The 19,422-nt window shown below is 42.3% G+C and overlaps 1 protein-coding gene and 1 non-coding gene across 2 annotated transcripts in view; one reads left to right on the top strand and one right to left on the bottom strand.

Moving 5' to 3' along the window:
• LOC124606591 (facilitated trehalose transporter Tret1-2 homolog) overlaps nucleotides 1-18,779 on the bottom strand; it is a 96,787-nt gene extending 78,008 nt beyond the window's left edge. The window contains exon 1 of the mRNA XM_047138576.1: nucleotides 18,722-18,779. Coding sequence (XP_046994532.1) covers nucleotides 18,722-18,779 — 58 coding nt within the window. The remainder of the gene's footprint in view (nucleotides 1-18,721) is intronic.
• Nucleotides 7,273-7,344, top strand: Trnac-gca. The gene has a single exon. It is a non-coding gene; the product is annotated as a tRNA-Cys (tRNA).
• Nucleotides 18,780-19,422: the final 643 nt, after the last annotated feature.

Here is a 19,422-nt window from a genome sequence, read left to right as displayed (position 1 = left end):
ACCAAGAAGAAGTGTGGATGATAAACGGGTATTCATTGGACAAATATATTATACTAGAACAATTTGGGTGCACAGATCCTCAGAAATCAGTACCCAGAACAACCATCTCTGGCCGTAATAACGGCCATGATACGCCTGGGCATTTAATCAAACAGAGCTTGGATGGCGCGTACAGGTAGAGCTGCGCATGCAGCTTCAACACGATACCACAGTGCATCAAGAGTAGTGACTGGTGTATTGTGACCAGACATTTTCAATTGGTGAGAGATCTGGAGAATGTGCTGGCCAGGGCAGCAGTCGAACATTTTCTGCATCCAGAAAGGCCCGTACAGGACCTGCAACATGCGGTCGTGCATTATCCAGCTGAAATGTAGGGTTCCGCAGGGATCGAATGAAGAGTAGAGCCACGGGTCGTAACACATCTGAAATGTAACGTCCACTGTTCAAAGTGCCGTCAATGCGAACAAGAGCTGACCGGGACGTGTAACAAATGCACCCCATACCAACACGCCGGGTAATACGCCAGTATGGCGATGACGAATACACGCTTCCAATGTGCGTTCACCGCGATGTCGCCAAACACGGATGCGACCATGATGCTGTAAACAAACTGGATTCATCTGAAAAATGACGTTTTGCCATTCGTGCTTCCAGGTTCGTCGTCGAGTACACCATCGCAGGCGCTCCTGTCTGTGGTGCAGCGTCAAGGGTAACCGCAGCCACGGCTTCCGAGCTGATAGTCCATGCTGCTGCAAACGTCGTCGAATTGTTCGTGCAGATGGTGGTTGTCTTGCAAACGTCCCCATCTGTTGACTCAGTGATCGAGACGTGGCTGCACGATCCGTTACAGCCATGCGGATAAGATGCCTGTCATCTCGACTGCTAGTGATACGAGGCCGTTGGAATCCAGCACGGCGTTCCGTATTACCCTCCTGAACCCACCAATTCCATATTCTGCTAACAGTCATTAGATCTCGACCAACGCGAGCAGCGATGTCGCGATACGATAAACCGCAATCGCGATAGGCTACAATCCGACCTTTATCAAAGTCGGAAACGTGATGGTACGCATTTCTTCTTTCACAAGGCATCACAACAACGTTTCATCAGGCAACGCCGGTGAACTGCTGTGTATATGAGAAATCGGTTGGAAACTTTCCTCTTGTCAGCACGTTGTAGGTGTTGCCACCGGCGCCAACCTTGTGTGAATGCTCTGAAAAGCTAATCATTTGCATGTCACAGCATCTTCTTCCTGTTGGTTAAATTTCGCGTCTGTAGCACGTCATCCTCGTGGTGTAGCAATTTTAATGGCCAGTAGTATACATTTTTCTCTTTCTGACATTATTCACAACTTTTTATTGTCTTATGATTTTACTTCTTTATGACAATTCCCGAATTAAAATTACCTACACTGTAACAGTCAACGCTGCGCTGTTGAAAAGAGCATATTTTTTGATCATTTGTTCCTGGTTGAACTGAACTGGCACATGTACAAGAATGACCCAACCAGAGCAATGCTTGGGAAATGGGAGCTACACACTGGTATGTCGATGGCCATTTCAAATAATTTGCCGAACCGTAAGGTGTCAAAGGAGACAGTTACATCTTGCAACTCATGTGAAGACTATGTGTCTCAGCACTGATTGTTACACACAAAAGAAATGTAGTTTCTCACTATAAAGATTTCTAAGGCCGCGGGTTCCAATGCTTTGGAAAGCGATCCGCCTTCACCAACATGCATAAGCAATTCATTTATATATATATATATATATATATATATATATATATATATATATATATATATACCGCTGCGCCACGACGCTGTAGAAAATTACTAATCGTCGAGAGTATTTCACCTCAACGGTTCCTTTTAACTGTCGATTTTCTCGACAACGGCTGAGAAGTGCATCTTGGTGCTTTGCCACATTACACCTCTGGCCATGAGCTTTTATTATGCGCAGTATGAATCGAATCTGAATTTCGCAAGTGGCGGCCTCCCCTTGTTAATGAACAGCAGAGTGTGTGACGCCCTAACTGTCGCGGTAAAGGTAATTACAACTGGATAAGGTGTAAGAACGGTTTTACTGATAATTTGCGATTGTCATAATCATATGTAAACGTGACTAACAGTTATATCATGGTCGAAAATAATCACGAACAGTGTACGAAGTACTGAAACGAGAACTAGGTGTGTATAAGGAGTAATAAACGGGGACATACTAAGCCTGCGGATTGTCACCAACAATCACGTCTATTCAGGTAGTGGGTTGTTACACGCCACTGCGGATTTATTTGCTGCCTGACTGAGAAAAGACTTCACCAGTATACTTCACCGTGGAAATACAATAAGTAGAGTTGCTTTAAGTCCGCAGCTCGTGGTCGTGCGGTAGCGTTCTCGCTTCCCACGCCCGGGTTCCTGGGTTCGATTCCCGGCGGGGTCATGGATTTTCTCTGCCTCGCGATGACTGGGTATTGTGTGATGTCCTTAGGTTAGTTAGGTTTAAGTAGTTCTAAGTTCTAGGGGACTGATGACCATAGGTGTTGAGTCCCATAGTGCTCAGAGCCATTTTTGGAGAGTTGCTGTAATAACTTCGTCTGCAACATCACGAGACGCCGCCGTCAGCTCAACACGCCGTCACGCTTCTCCAACAACAAATAGATAAGCTGCATCGCCGTGTGCGCTCCCCAGTTCAAGAGTAACAATTCAGCAGTTCAGATTGTAGACTGATTGTTTCATGATAAAGCTGTTTTATTTCTTTTCCTTGACTTTTGCTTCGTAAATAAAACTGCTTGAAGTGAACTATTAACGCTCAATATAACTTTGCTGACCCACCATTGTTTTAAGTATTTTTCTTTTACTTCAACTATTTCTCTCTTAAATTAATGTTGCTGCTGTTGCAGGTGTGTGCGCCTTTTGGAGGGAACTGTTACAAACGCGGATGTAGTGTTATCTTCGAAGAGAGTTGGCATACCTTAATGTGTGGTACGATCGCGCTCGTAAATCGCGGCGTCGACCATTAGTTGCTGGGCACCGGCCAATAAAATTAAAGCTCCTTATTCGCTATCTGTCTAAGCTTCGTGGCGAGGGCAAATTGAATTTGATAGCTGTTAAGCCATGCAGGTTATGTTTACATCGTACTTAGTTATGTTAACACACATTCACGAGTTCTAACTTTGTTATTAATGATTACAGGAAAAGTGAACAAATGTATAGTGTTATATTACAGTGTATGCGGATTAGTAATAGAATTGTGTGTGACTTACATAATTTAGTGACTAGGTTGAATCACATTCTCCACATCCACACATTTTGGAAGTTGTTCTGGAGCGAAATAAGCAGACCAACTCACTTAGGTTATTTCTAACACCTCGTACAAATACACGGTCTGTAATCCCACGAATTACACCCCTGAGAACCGTTTTCTCCACAGGGTGAAAAACCAAAGAAGGTAGAAAGTGTCAAATACTTGGGAAGTGTGACAGAGGAAAATGGAAGAAATGAGAACATCAGCAAACACGGAAGAAGCATTCGTGTTAAGTGTTAGGAGCCTGGTTTTGAACAAAGACTTCCCACAGAAAGCAAAGAGGTGATCAGTAGAAGTTATTAAGTCGCAGTATTGACCTATGCATAGGACTGGTTAGTTGGATGATTAAAGGGACCAAGCTAGCAGGTCCCCAGTCCCTTTTTCGTCCAAGGTCTACATTACTGCACACCAGAGATGGCCTACCGCGCAAAACCTCGGGAAGAAAACCCCCAATGTCTACTAAAGTCCAACAGACGGAGAAATAAGAAGAAAGGGAGACAGAGGAAGAAAAGCAAGCAAGGTGCCCTATCTAGGGAACAGTCAGAGGCCCCCAAAAGCAGAGTGCAATGAATGGACATGCATCCTACAGTGGGGTGGGTCCTTGTGACAGAAGATGACCACGAGTCAGCCAAGTACGGCCGATGTGGGGCCTGCAATGGAAGGTAAGGTCTTTGTGAGAGGCCAGCATGGGGGACATCCAGAGATTCTTAGTCTGCTTTAACATCTGTAGTTTATTTGGTGAAGTTAGTGAGCAATTCTGTATGTCATTTCTAAAACTTGACAGCATAATAACGATCGGAGGTCTGTTTCCAGAATACCGATCTGAAGAGGCTGTTTTCTGGTAGCCAGTTTGGCCAATCAGTGAGTTCATTCTCCATGATCCCAACATGGCCCAGGGTCCAGACAAAGATCTCTGAGCGCCCACATTGTTCGAGGGCATACAGGAAATCCTGGATAGCAACGACCAAGGGATGGCAAAGGGCAGCACTGTTCGAGTGTTTGCAAGCTGCTCAAGGAGTCCCTGCAGATGAGAAAGGACCCACCAGCGCAGGAACGGATATACTCCTGAGCCTGAGAGATGGCTACCAACTCTGCAGTGAAACACTACAGCCATCCAGCAAGGTGACCAGTTCAGTATGACCCGCATGTTTATAAGAGAAGCCTGCACAATCAGTAACCATCGAGCCATCAGTGTAGACAACTTCTGAACCCTGGGATGCCAAGGACGGTGGTGAAAGGCCTCAGGAGGGACAAAGTCTTTCAGACCTTTTGACAGGCCAAGACAAAGCTGTAGTCAAGGGGTGCACCATGGGGGGTCCTTATTTTAAGCGGGATGAAATATAGCTACAAGCCACGACACTGAAATGTGTGTGCTTTCGGTTATATTATATGGATATTTTGTTTCTTCAAGGAAGCGAAGGAGTGTCAGATCTAGTCTAGATGATTGTTCAAATGTACCTCGTGTTAAGACGCGAAGTTATCAATGGAGAGACGTCTACAGACGTTAAAGTAACCTCTGGAGTGCCACAGGGGAGTGTTATGGGACCATTGCTTTTCACAATATATATAAATGACCTAGTAGATAGTGTCGGAAGTTCCATCCGGCTTTTCGCGGATGACGCTGTAGTATACAGAGAAGTTGCAGCATTAGAAAATTTTAGCGAAATGCAGGAAGATCTGCAGCGGATAGGCACTTGGTGCAGGGAGTGGCAACTGTCCCTTAACATAGACAAATGTAATGTATTGCGAATACATAGAAAGAACGATCCCTTATTGTATGATTATATGATAGCGGAACAAACACTGGTAGCAGTTACTTCTGTAAAATATCTGGGAGTATGCGTGCGGAACGATTTGAAGTGGAATGATCATATAAAATTGTTGGTAAGGCGGGTACCAGGTTGAGATTCATTGGGAGAGTGCTTAGAAAATGTAGTCCATCAACAAAGGAGGTGGCTTACAAAACACTCGTTCGACCTATACTTGAGTATTGCTCATCAGTGTGGGATCCGTACCAGATCGGTTTGACGGAGGAGATAGAGAAGATCCAAAGAAGAGCGGCGCGTTTCGTCACAGGGTTATTTGGTAACCGTGATAGCGTTACGGAGATGTTTAATAAACTCAAGTGGCAGACTCTGCAAGAGAGGCGCTCTGCATCGCGGTGTAGCTTGCTCGCCAGGTTTCGAGAGGGTGCGTTTCTGGATGAGGTATCGAATATATTGCTTCCCCATACTTATACCTCCCGAGGAGATCACGAATGTAAAATTAGAGAGATTAGAGCGCGCACGGAGGCTTTCAGACAGTCGTTCTTCCCGCGAACCATACGCGACTGGAACAGGAAAGGGAGGTAATGACAGTGGCACGTAAAGTGCCCTCCGCCACACACCGTTTGGTGGCTTGCGGAGTATAAATGTAGATGTAGATGCGAACGGTTCATCCAGTTTCTGGTATCAGCAATTTTAGGCACATTACGTGCGGTTCTAAGCTTTCGATATTACGTTCGCACTTTGAGTAACACATCCAAATCAGCATAAGAAACTTAACTCCTACAATAATTCTTAAAAATACTTGTCATTCAACGAGCTTATTCCTATTATGTAATACATATTTTTGTGCTGCTACCTTTCTAAGTCCATCTACCTTTACATTACCAACCTTTTAAGAATAAATGACATGGCTGGAACTGACAATTCGCAGTGTGCCACAGACTGGGTGAATCAGGTGTTCAAGCAATTTAATATTGAAGGAGACACCAACACCTGTGGAATAAACAGCCATTATCTGTGCTGCTCCGGCGCGGAAGAAAGTGAGTACAGACCCGGTTTTTATTAAGTGTATTTATCCCTTACGCGGTACTTAGGCTGATTAGATTTTGAAGGCAGAAGGAAGGATGATTACCACAAGCACCTCGTCGACCTGTAGGGCATAGAAGTAGCAATATTTCAGTTAATCAGTTTAGCGCAAGTGGGAAGTTTAAACCCCTGTGTGACATGCTTAAGCAACCAATCAGTTTAAGTGATTTCACGAAGCTGCTCAAGACATCTGGGAGGAACTCTGAACACAGTTCCTATATAGGAGTCTTCTAGTTTTAAATTATCAGTATGTAATGTCAGAAAAAAGAAACATTAACATTGCAGGTAGATCCCGAGAACAATCAAGAAAAATCAGAAATCGCTGAAGACTATTCCTTTGCACAACAAAAAATGCTCTACTTAATGATTTCATTTCCGCTACGAAGGAGAAATAAAGTACATTGTTCTGTAGTTAACTGCTCTCAAGGAAGAGATATTTGGGACTCTCCTTGGAATAATTCTCAGTGTTTTCCATAAACCACAGAGAATCTAGATCGCCTTTTTGCACCCATGTGGTCCTGATCTACGGTCAGGAGTAATATAGAAATATAGTAGCTATATTGCCATCTCCCTGGTCTCTATACCCGAGTCACAGTGGACGCTAACTTCATGAGGTTTGCAGCTGATCCTAAACGCAAGATATTCGGTTTCACGAATGTTTCACCGGATAAACTTCTTTAAAGCCTTGTGTTCCATCACAAAATACATCACAGAAAAAATTTCTCCGTTTTATTGAGTTCCCTTTAAATATCTGAAGTAGCCTTTAAGGCGTTCAATGCTCGAACACTAACTCTGAAAGAGCCGTTGTTCACTCAATTTTTTTTCTCCTCGTAGAGCGGTGATAAGATATTGGACCGAAAGAAGCGTGAATATAAGGCAAGCAAATTAAAATCAGGCACTTTAAATTCTATCTTCGAGGAGAATTTCGGTTTATCTAAAGAAGATACACAAACTTGCTGTACCACGGACTTTCGGACAAATTATGCATATTGACATACGGATATAAAAACAGGCAGCATTAAAAGTGATTTCTATTTGAACAAAATTAACTTATTACACCAAATAATCAAGCTTTATGACGGTTACACGCTCTTCCAAGCTGATGTGAAGGCGTCGGGGGTATAGCTCAGTGGTAGAGCATTCGACTGCAGATCGAGAGGTCCCCGGTTCAAACCCGGGTGCCCCCTCATATTTTAAACAATTTTATTCTATCGTTCATTAATCGCACGCAGCCAAATGTTTCACCTTTACCATTAAATAACAAAAGCTAGTGAGCTTTCGTGGACAATCTAAAGTAACAGATTCCATGTGCACATTATTCTAGCAGAAAGTAAGGATGCGCACAGTTAATATTTGGGCCTACAGCAGGTTTGTGACATTAAAGTAACGTGTAATTTCTTTATAAAATAGTTGCACCGACGAAAGAAATGACATAGGTATGTTGTTTGCTATTCTGGACGTGAAGTGTAAGATACGAAAAGAACAAAAGATACCTGTGACTTTAGTCAAACTGCCAAAGAGTTGAAGTTAATAGTTTACCAGAATTTATATATGCAGCCGATTTCCTCAGTTGCATAAAGATTTCTCGGTTTACTTGTCGCGTCTAATTCGAGTAAAATTCTAAGCTTTCGACGAAATCCGTCATCTTCGTCAGGGACAAACTGACTGTCGTGAGCTAACAAGGTTCCCTCTTAGACCCCATTGGCTCGATTACGTCAGTTTTAGTCTCTGGCGAAGGTGGTGGATATCATCGAAAGCCTGGAACTTTGTCCAAATTTGACGCGGGAAGTGAACCGAGAAATTTTTATGCTAAGACGGCGTCGCGAGAAACTTCGTAGCCAATATGCTCAGTTACTTCTTGCCTAACACTCACGTAAATCTATTGTCTTAGCAGTTTAATATTTTTGACAAATTCACTTGCGGAAAGGTGCATGGCATTCTTATCTACATGAACATTTTTATGAAATTACGTAAATTCCCAAGTGACTCATCGATTCTGAGTTCTATTTCCACTTCCCCTTTCCCCAACATTTGCTGAAAGTCAGAGCTGTGAAACCGATAGACTATAGAACTAAAGCAGGCACATTCGCAGATAAATCGTTGCTTTTCTTTTCCTGTTTTTGGTAGGATTCTCGTCACATATAATCCACTCTTCCCCTTACGTCACGTGGCGGGAGAAAGAGGAAATACATTTTAATACCGATACTAAATGTTTAGCACGACGTATCTAAACATTATTCACGTTCAGATATGTATAATCTATTCTGTTCAAAGCAGATTAAAGGCCTAACGATCCCAAATACTACTTGTAGTAGAACACCCAAACACTGAGCGAAATGTTGTGAAACTAAGCGAGTATCAAAGTACGGGTGTGGTGCGAAGGGGAAGGAATTTACAGTCTACAATTGCTGGCGACACGCTCTTCCCACTAACTAAATGTTTTTGAACTTGAGTCAAGTCAACAGAAATGAAACACGGCAAATGGAGAGCACTTATACCAGTGGTGAATGGGTCGCTTGAAACATTGTTCTGTTCATTTCAAGCGAGCCAGTCATCGGTAATATTAAGTGTTCTCTTTTTACTTTGTGGTTGCAAGATTCCTAAGTGATTTCATGTCGCAACTTCAAGTACACGGTAACACGTAGACCTCTAGAAGCATGCTTCAGGGTTACACATCAAACAGCTTAAACAGGTAATTCTAAAAAATTGGAAGGATTAACTACACACTTGGGGCCACTGAGCGCCGTGTAGGATTACATGCTAGCAAGTTAGAAGTTCCTATAGGTTATTCCGGCAATAGTGGAACATAAGGAAATGCGTGAAACCTGAAGACAGTTCAAGCAGGCCGTCTTAATCTACTGATGGAGATTTTTTATAAAAATTGCAAGGGGTCAAACCTAATAGCACAATATCATTCCTGTTTAGCTGAAAAGCTACGGAGGAAGAGGGTAGGATGGAAATACGGAAGCGTCCGATCCCACCCGTCTGCTTTGACCCATGACGTCACAAATATGGCGGAAACAAAACACACACACACACACACACACACACACACACACACACACACACACACACTTTCCACAAGAAGCCTAATGACACTAACGGGACAAGCGCGGGAAATTGGGTGTTTTGGGTGGGGGCAAACTAAATATAAACAAATTTAGACGCCTTGCGTAGCTACAACGTGTAAGTGAAGACAGCCATGCATGAATACCCACCCACCTCCCCAGAGGTCGTAACCCCTGCAACCCATAGAAGATAAAGATGCTTCAGTAGCTGATTAGTGTTTGTCTTTTTAAAAAATCTCACGAGATAGAACGAACAGATCAGAAAAGTAAATAAAATAAGGAAACAGCACTGGAGACAGCCACACTCAAACCAAACTCCGCGCCGTCATGACGTCACACACGACAACACCCATACGTCACGGGTCAAAGCCGACGCGTGGGATCGGACGCTTCTGTCGACCCGGTAGGATCTACCATGAAATCTGAATCTTCCTTGAAAGCCACGAGAGACCATTACTGTAATGTATATAGGAGATAATGGGAAGTTACACCCCCTGGTTCTAAAAAATAAACCAAACTATGTTGTGTAGCTCTACCACTTTTCCGCGGGATTTAATTAACGTTTAGATTCTTGCACATCGGATAGAGTAAAATGCATTGCCTACCTATAAAAAAAGGTAGGGCCTAGTATTATGTATCTTCCTTGCCATTTCATTGGCTACAATGATTGGAACATTTCTGTGTAATGGAATATGATTCGTTACCGGTAGTTTCCTTAATGTTTTAGTGATATTTGACTTCTTAATGTCGCCACTTAATTGCGTAAGTAACATTATGCTCACAGCAACAAGCGCAAGCCACCTATTATGTAGACTCCCGAGTGATTTCGAATCTTAAGGAAGTTAGATGAGGTGAGAAAATTTTCGAATTGCACAACAGAATTACGACCGTAATACACATTATCAAGAATTTTGCGAAGCAATCCACAAACTTTTTCCATTTCTGGTGAGACAATACTACTTTCGCTTACGTCAGCGTTAGTCCAGTTTCATAATATCGCAAGTTTTTTCAGGAATCACAGCAGCAACTTTGATGACAAACGTTTTTGTATTATGTTCATAAAGCGCGAAAATTTCACAGAACTGTGTTGCTTGTATTAGCTCGTTTAATTGCAACGATCCTGTAACCGACTTTTCACACACCACTTGCAAACTATACAATTTGGGACGCCATACCTGAGTAGAATCTACAAGACATCTAAAAACATTCTATCTGTTGCTTGGTAGAGTTACTGAATATGCTTTTGTAAACATACAGATAAATTCAGCCACGCGTCACTGAACAAAATTTATCAAAGAAATGTAGAACAGCATAACACAGATAAGACTAAAATGAAAAAAAAAACGGGACTGAAGAATTAAAAAAAAACGGTACGACATTCTCTCAACCTGTACATGTTAGAGGCGAACAGGTGTGGACTAAGAAACATCGCTACTCCCTCCATTCATATGATAATACTTGCTCTTTGTGCTACACCACTTAAACCCCGACTAAGATCGCTTGTCTGAACGAAAGTTCACGTAATGACCAGAACTGTGACAGCTTATTTAACGAATATATAACCCTTGCATTTAATTCAGTACCGTGATCAGTAATAAGTCACAGTTCTTTTTCGTAGCAAATTCATCATTATATAAACAATATCCTCAGAACTAAACGTATTGCGAGTATAAATAAACCCGTAGTTTTTAATTTGTTCTATGAACTACACTGATTTAATTATAGCTTAACAACACTTACCGACCACTCAGCAGCAAGGGGGTTGGAGTTGCGAGTGTCCTGTTTGGCCAGGGGTTCGTTACGTAAACAACTGGCAAATCCCCTGCAGACGCTGCTCCACGTCGGGCCTTAGAGGAAATATCGATACTGCTCACAGATGCTTAAGAACTTACACTGCACCAGCATCGTTAGAGAGTAGAGAAATTCTTATCACCGTATCACCGTCCTTCGCGAGCAAACGTAAATCGCTCGGAATTGCAGGGCTATGGAAATCTGAAATACAAACACAACCGTTCATTAATGGTGACATCATATACTACACGAGAATAACAAGAAATGTAACACGTTATGCAGTGCGTGCCTTTTTTTGCCGCTCCCTTTCGCGAACCTTTGTAAAATTTTCAGGAATATCATCTATCTGTTAGACCTATTTATCCTGATTTGGGGCAGTTATTACATTTTTATGAAAGTAATTTTTCTTCTCGAACAAAACGGGCACTGTGCTGTCTTGAGTTGGCTCTAGAATACACAATGTTCAAAACACCAATAAGATTCATATTTGTTAAATTACACTTCTCAAAAAAGCATGAAGAGTTTTGTGACGACTGTATTGCACCTACGATGTTTCTTCCTTTGTGTCTACCTTGTCGTAAAGCATGTAAGGCAGAAAGTGAATCTGAAACAAGGTAATGAATTTCAAAAACGGTAAAGATGCTAGAAGAAAAGTTCTGGCATTACGCCTGAAAATCGAAGCAATAAAATAAAATAAAAATAAATTAAATTAAATTAAACAAGAATCAAGGCATGTTGTTAGGATTTATTTAGAGAAGTGTTCTACGATGTAAAATTGTGCAGAGTATTTGAGATCCTCAGGGAACTGGTATAACGCTATAAGGAAAGGGAGGAACTCTACAGTACATTCAAGTACATAAGAATGGAAGACGAAGAGAGTGTGCTCAAATTTAAATTGCCTAAAGGTACAGATACAATTTATCTCGACTACTGTTCAACCTGTATACCGAAAGACAGCAACGAAAATAAACTAAAACACGACTAGTGGGATTTATATTCTGAATAGAAGAACATTTATGACAGGATTCGCCGATGATATTACTGCCTTGTTCAAAGTGAGGAAGAGTTAAAAGACCTGTAGAATGGAATGATCAGACTTCTGAGCACAGAATATGGACTGAGAGTTAAAAAATATAGACGAGAGTATTGATTAGCAGCAGAAATAAGACTAACGATAAACTAAACATTAAGAAATTCGTCACTATATAACAGATGAAGGAGTTCTGTACCTTGGATGCAAAATATGAATGGCAGACGGAAGCAAGGACGATATAAGGTGACTAGTATTGGAAAAGAGGGCATATCTCGTGAAATAAAGTGTACTAGTATCAAACATAAGTCTTTAATTGAGAGAGAAATTCGTGACAATGTTCGATGTGTGGTTACAAAGAAACCAGACTCCTACTCTTTATTTACTTATACAACTGAAATGTCGTGACCTGCAATATAGTCCCCTCTCCTGATCCCTGCACCGCTCCATGCGAACTGTTGAAAGCAGTGCTGCGAGTCTTTTTCTGTTATGCTATTGAGGAGGCTCGTCGCTTTTTCCTTCACTGCGTCCACGGATTCGAACCTGGTACCTTTGAGTGCAGACTTCGTTTTTGGGAAGAGAAAGAAGTTGCATGGTGCCAAGTCAGGCGAGTACAGTGGATGTTCCATCACTGGAATGTTATTTTTCGCCGAAAACCTCTTCACAGACATTGCGTTATGAGGCGGCCTGTTCTGATTAACAATTCATGAGCGATTTCTCTACAGATCTGGTCTCCTACGTCGCACACATTCACGGAGGGACTTCAGAAAGTTGCATAATAATCTTGATTGACAGTCTGACCTTCAGGCACCCAATCAAAGTAGATATCTCCTAGGATATCGAAGGAAACAACTATCCTTGCTTTGAATTTTGATTTACTCATGCTCGTTTTCTTCTTCGTAGGGGACTGAGGACCCTTCCAGTGCACGGATTGTCGCTTAGTCTCTGGATCGTATTGCAATATACATGTTTCATCACACGTAATTGCTTTGCTGAGGTAATCAGGGTCATTTTCAATGTTTTCAACAGTGTCAACGCACCAGTCCACTCGATGTTGCTTTTGTTCGTTTGTGAGGATTCTTGGCACCACTTCACCACAAACCTTTGTCATGTCAGGATCATCGTGTGAAATCTACCTAACGCTTTCTTTATTGGCGCAGGCAAGTTCTGAAATTGCTCGAATGCTCAGGCCACAGTCATCTCAAACATTAGACTGACTTTCTCCACATCCTCTCCAGGTTTCGAAGTGGATCGTCTTCGACGTCTTCCCTATCGTCCTTGAACCTCTAAACTCACTCGAAAACTTGCGTACGAGATAGACACTTCATCATCATCATCATCATTTAAGACTGATTATGCCTTTCAGCGTTCAGTCTGGAGCATAGTCCCCTTTATAAAATTCCTCCATGATCCCCTATTCCGTGCTAACATTGGTGCCTCTTCTGATGTTAAGCCTATTACTTCAAAATCATTCTTAACCGAATCCAGGTACCTTCTCCTCGGTCTGCCCCGACTCCTCCTACCCTCTACTGCTGAACCCATGAGTCTCTTGGGTAACCTTGCTTCTCCCATGCGTGTAACATGACCCCACCATCTAAGCCTGTTCGCCCTGACTGCTACATCTATAGAGTTCATTCCCAGTTTTTCTTTGATTTCCTCATTGTGGACACCCTCCTGCCATTGTTCCCATCTACTAGTACCTGCAATCATCCTAGCTACTTTCATATCCGTAACCTCAACCTTGTTGATAAGGTAACCTGAATCCACCCAGCTTTCGCTCCCGTACAACAAAGTTGGTCGAAAGATTGAACGGTGCACAGATAACTTAGTCTTGGTAATGACTTCCTTCTTGCAGAAGAGAGTAGATCGTAGTTGAGCGCTCACTGCATTAGCTTTGCTACACCTCGCTTCCAGTTCTTTCACTATGTTGCCATCCTGTGAGAATATGCATCCTAAGTACTTGAAACTGTCCACCTGTTCTAACTCTGTTCCTCCTATTTGGCACTCAATCCGTTTATATCTCTTTCCCACTGACATTACTTTCGTTTTGGAGGTGCTAATCTTCATACCATAGTCCTTACATTTCTGATCTAGCTCTGTAATATTACTTTGCAAACTTTCAATCGAATCTGCCATCACAACTAAGTCATCCGCATATGCAAGACTGCTTATTTTGTGTTCACACATCTTAATCTCACCCAGCCAGTCTATTGTTTTCAACATATGATCCATATATAATATGAACAACAGTGGAGACAGGTTGCAGCCTTGTCATACCCCTGAAACTACTCTGAACCATGAACTCAATTTACCGTCAACTCTAACTGCTGTCTGACTATCCATGTAAAGACCTTTAATTGCTTGCAAAAGTTTGCCTCCTATTCCATAATCTCGTAGAACAGACAATAACTTCCTCCTAGGAACCCGGTCATATGCCTTTTCTAGATCTATAAAGCATAGATACAATTCCCTGTTCCATTCATAACACTTCTCCATTATTTGCCGTAAGCTAAAGATCTGGTCCTGACAACCTCTAAGAGGCCTAAACCCACACTGATTTTCATCCAGTTGGTCCTCAACTAATACTCGCACTTTCCTTTCAACAATACCTGAGAAGATTTTACCCACAACGCTGATTAAAGAGATACCTCTGTAGTTGTTACAATCTTTCCTGTTTCCATGTTTAAAGATTGGTGTGATTACTGCTTTTGTCCAGTCTGATGGAACCTGTCCCGACTCCCAGGCCATTTCAATTATCCTGTGTAGCCATTGAAGACCTGACATTCCACTGTATTTGATGAGTTCCGACTTAATTTCATCCACCCCAGCTGCTTTATTGCACTGCAATCTATTGACCATTTTCACCACTTACTCAAATGTGATCCTATTTCCATCCTCATTCCTATCCCATTGTACATCGAAATCTGAAACATTACTGATCGTATTTTCACCTACGTTGAGCAACTCTTCAAAATATTCCCTCCATCTGCCCAAGGAATCCACAGGATTCACAAGCAGTTTTCCTGACCTGTCCAAAATACTTATCATTTCCTTCTTACCTCCCTTTCGAAGACTGCTAATTACGCTCCAGAATGGTTTTCCAGCAGCTTGACCCAAAGTCTCCAACCTGTTTCCAAAGTCTTCCCAAGATTTCTTCTTGGATGCTGCAATTATCTGTTTGGCTTTGTTTCTTTCTTCAACATAACTTTCTCTGTCTACCTGCGTTCTAGTATGTAGCCATTTTTGATACGCCTTCTTTTTCCTTTTACAGGCTGCCTTGACTGTGTCGTTCCACCAAGCTGTTTGCTTCATCCTACCTTTACACACTACTGTTCCAAGACATTCTTTAGCCACTTCTAGTACTGTGTCCCTGTACCTTGTCCATTCCTTTTCCAATGGCTGTAATTGACTACATTCAACTAACTGGTACCTTTCTGAGATCATTGTTATGTACTTGTGCCTGATTTCCTTATCCTGAAGTTTCTCCACTCTTATCCTCCTACATATGGACCTGGCCTCCTGCACTTTCGGTCTCACAATACCAATTTCGCTGCAGATTAAATAATGATCAGTGTCATCAAAGAATCCCCTGAATACACGTGTGTCCCTCACAGCCTTCCTGAATTCCTGATCTGTTATTATATAGTCAATGACAGATCTGGTTCCCCTGCCTTCCCAAGTATACCGGTGAATGTTCTTATGTTTTAAAAAGGAGTTTGTGATTACTAAGCCCATACTGGCACAGAAATCCAAGAGTTGTTTCCCGTTCCTGTTGGCCTCCATATCCTCTCCAAATTTACCCATAACCTTTTCATACCCTTCTGTTCGATTTCCAATCCTGGCATTAAAATCACCCATGAGCAGAACACTGTTCTTGTCCTTTACTCTAACAACTACATCACTGAGTGCATCATAAAAACTATCCATCTTATCTTGATCTGTCCCTTCACAATGCGAATATACTGACACAATCCTAATTTTCTTGCTAGACACTGTCAAATCTATCCACATCAGTCGTTCGTTTACATACCTTATTGCAACTACGCTGGGTTCCATTTCTTTCCTGATGTAAAGCCCTACACACTTATCACCATTAATTTGTTTCAACAAATCGTAACTTTCGGAGGTGGATTTTCGAAGTTTTGTGAGGAATGTGATGTTGATGCGTTGTTCCACTGTAGAGCATAGCATAAATCCCACGGAGCTCAGACATACGGCCTGTTTCTAAGAAAGCTCACAGCCAGGCTGACTAGCACAACAGAGTGGAATTTTGTATGTGTATCAATGAGAGTGTCAAGGTTATTCCACCCTCTTCCCTTTGTCATCGACGAAGCCGGAAATGCACGCAGCAACCAATCCGATTTCCTTATTGCCACACCTCATACGTATAGAGAACAGCGTGGTTCAAACATGAATTGTGGGAAAGCCGGGAAAAAAGAGGATCAAAGAGTTTGAGATACGACGTTACAGGAAGGAGCTGAGAAGTAGTGAGAACTGTCTGCGAAGTGATTATGCAGACAACGTTAATCAGAAGAAGGAATCAGGATGATACGTTAGTTGACAACAGTGAATAACGGCCTACGGATTAGGGGAAGTCGTATAAGAGAGAAACTGTAAAGGAAAAAAAGAGTTTACAATATATGTGACAATACATTCAGGAATTGAGAAGTTACTCTGGGCTGAAGAAATTCTCACTAGTCAGGGGACTGACGCCAGATAAAAGAAAAGAGAGTGAGAAACAGAAAGTATTACACACCACCACTAATACCGAGGAAATCTGCAACGAATAAACGCAAATTCTAATTTGGTTGCTACCTTGTGAAATTAGATTTAGAGTGCAAAAATCGACACAGTTATGAGGAAATTGTACACAACCCTCCGGTTACCATAGTTAGACCACAGAACCGTTGGTTTTCAAACACAGAAAAAGTAAAATGAAGTGCATTACATGCGAAAATAATCAGTCGTCGAGAAATGAGTTGAGTATTGAGAAATCATTGTCACTTCCCATCTGTGGCATTTTTCACGACTCGAGGCCGTAATGTTCCTTGACATTACGATCAATCCTAGAACTTCTTAAGCTGTTAATGTATTTCCTTCAGTACTACTTATTTACTACCGAGGGAGGTGGCGCAGCGGTTAGCACACTGGTCTCGCATTCGGGAGGACGACGGTTCAATCCCGCGTCCGGCCGTCCTCATTTAGGTTTTCCGTGATTTTCCTAAATCGCTTCAGGCATATGCTGGGATGGTTTCTCTGCCAGAGCACAGCCGACTTCCTAACCCATCCTTCCCTAATCCGATGACCTCGCTGTTTGGTCTCTTTCCCTAAATCAACCCAATCCTCAACCCAACTTGTTTACTACATTAAATAATAATTTTCACCCGCTAGTTTTCTATTGACATCCTTTATTTCACAAAAAAATTCAAAACTGTGAATGCATAGATATTAAAATTACCTCGAATTCTTATCAGCCGGCCGCGGTGGCCGTGCGGTTCTGGCGCTGCAGTCCGGAACCGCGGGACTGCTACGGTCGCAGGTTCGAATCCTGCCTCGGGCATGGGTGTGTGTGATGTCCTTACGTTAGTTAGGTTTAAGTAGTTCTAAGTTCTAGGGGACTTATGACCTAAGATGTTGAGTCCCATAGTGCTCAGAGCCATTTGAACCAATTCTTATCACTCATCTTGTACTTTCCTTTCATGTGCATTTTCGTTTGATCCTTTCAGTTTAAGTTGCACCTCCAATTTTCTTTTAGTTTTCATCATCTTTATCAGACGTCCCATCGCTGCATCTACCTCAGACAATAAAAACATGTGCCCTAATTATGGCTTTTTTCTCTTGGTGTCTTGGTTCTATTTTAACATTTGATTTTGCCACGAAAAAACCGCCCATTACAATGCACATAAAGCTGATTTGTTCGTCAGTAGTGGGAAATAAGATTATATTAAAATTAACTATTTTCGCGAATTTTATAGGGAAAACTCATCTTGCACAGATTTTATTTCTGAACTTACGTTGACTATATTTTTAAACATATCTTTTCGCTAAGTGTGCTGCTTTGTTTTGTATTTGATTCGTTCCGATCGTGTAAGGATCCCAAGTGACTTGTTCAGCGTGTCTTCTTATCTCCGAATACCTCTGCAATCTGTCATTCCACCTGGTCTTCTCTACCTTATTTTTTATCCCGCTCTTAGCCCAACAGGACCTACCCTACCTGCTGCGTGTGTTTCTTCGACTTCCTTGCATACCTACCTGATTTCTTCCATCCGCTTGTTCTCTGTTACGGGTGCACTAACACGTTTGTTGTTGGTTAACACGTTATCGCCCTACCTCATGACGTGCCCTCCCCCTCCCTTCCCCCCCCCCCCCCCCCCCCCCGCACACACACACATATCAATCTTCTCTTTAGTAGCATGTTTGAAATTGGTTCTACGCTCCCATACACACCGTATCACGATCGTTATGTCTAGACTTTACCCTTTTTTGCCATACTCCAAACGATATAGACACTCTTGCTCAAAGTGATCGACTCCGTTGCATGTAATGTTGAGTTTATGATTTTCACAATTTGATATTTCTCATTATGTACTTCTTTCCATTTTTTGTCTTTGCAAGACTTCATAGTATTTAGAGTGCCCACGATCTATTTTACGCTGTTGTTAGCCAGTGGCTTACCTGTTCTTCTCCAGATGTCGTAAGCTGTGTACTTTCTCCAAGCCTTGACATCTGACATTCCAGTCAGTAGCTTAGTCTTGAGGTCAGCTTTCACTGTAAATTCCCTATGATTGTTCTGTACTATTTTCACATCTTCTTCAATCTGTAACGTCTTCAATGCTGTAACGTCGGCAAAGGCTGTGAATCTGCTGTTGGGTTACATCTCCGGTAGTGAACTTCACACGACACAAACAGGCTACTCCTAATATGGAGAAGTTTTATGCATTTATGCATTTATGTCGATGTATGATTGGTTTGTTTTGTAAATATTATTTGTATTTTTACGCTGAGTCTGGCCTAGGGAAAACTATGCTATCGAACGATTGCATCGATCGGTCATGTGGAGAACCAAAGTGTTTAGGATCTTGGGATGGGAGTATGGAGCGCGGGCAGAGAGGGTCTGGCTGGAGTAGGGCGGTGGAGCAGGTGTGTTGTGTGAAGCTCCCGCGAGTTGCCGCGCTTTCGGGGTTTGGCATCATGTAGTTGCGCTCGACTTGCTATGATAGTTTCTGACACGGTGTCGCGGACGGGAAGCATTAGCTGGCGCACATCAAGAGCCATTTCGCCTGGAGACCGTGTCGAGAAGAAGAACGCGTCAACATCCAGCTTCTGCAACAGCTACGGCCGACAATGAGTGATTGTCGCCACCTTCTCAATCGACG

Source organism: Schistocerca americana, chromosome 3 (assembly GCF_021461395.2).
Source record: "Schistocerca americana isolate TAMUIC-IGC-003095 chromosome 3, iqSchAmer2.1, whole genome shotgun sequence".
NCBI classification, from domain to species: domain Eukaryota; kingdom Metazoa; phylum Arthropoda; class Insecta; order Orthoptera; family Acrididae; genus Schistocerca; species Schistocerca americana.
This window is presented reverse-complemented; position numbering and strand designations above follow the sequence as displayed.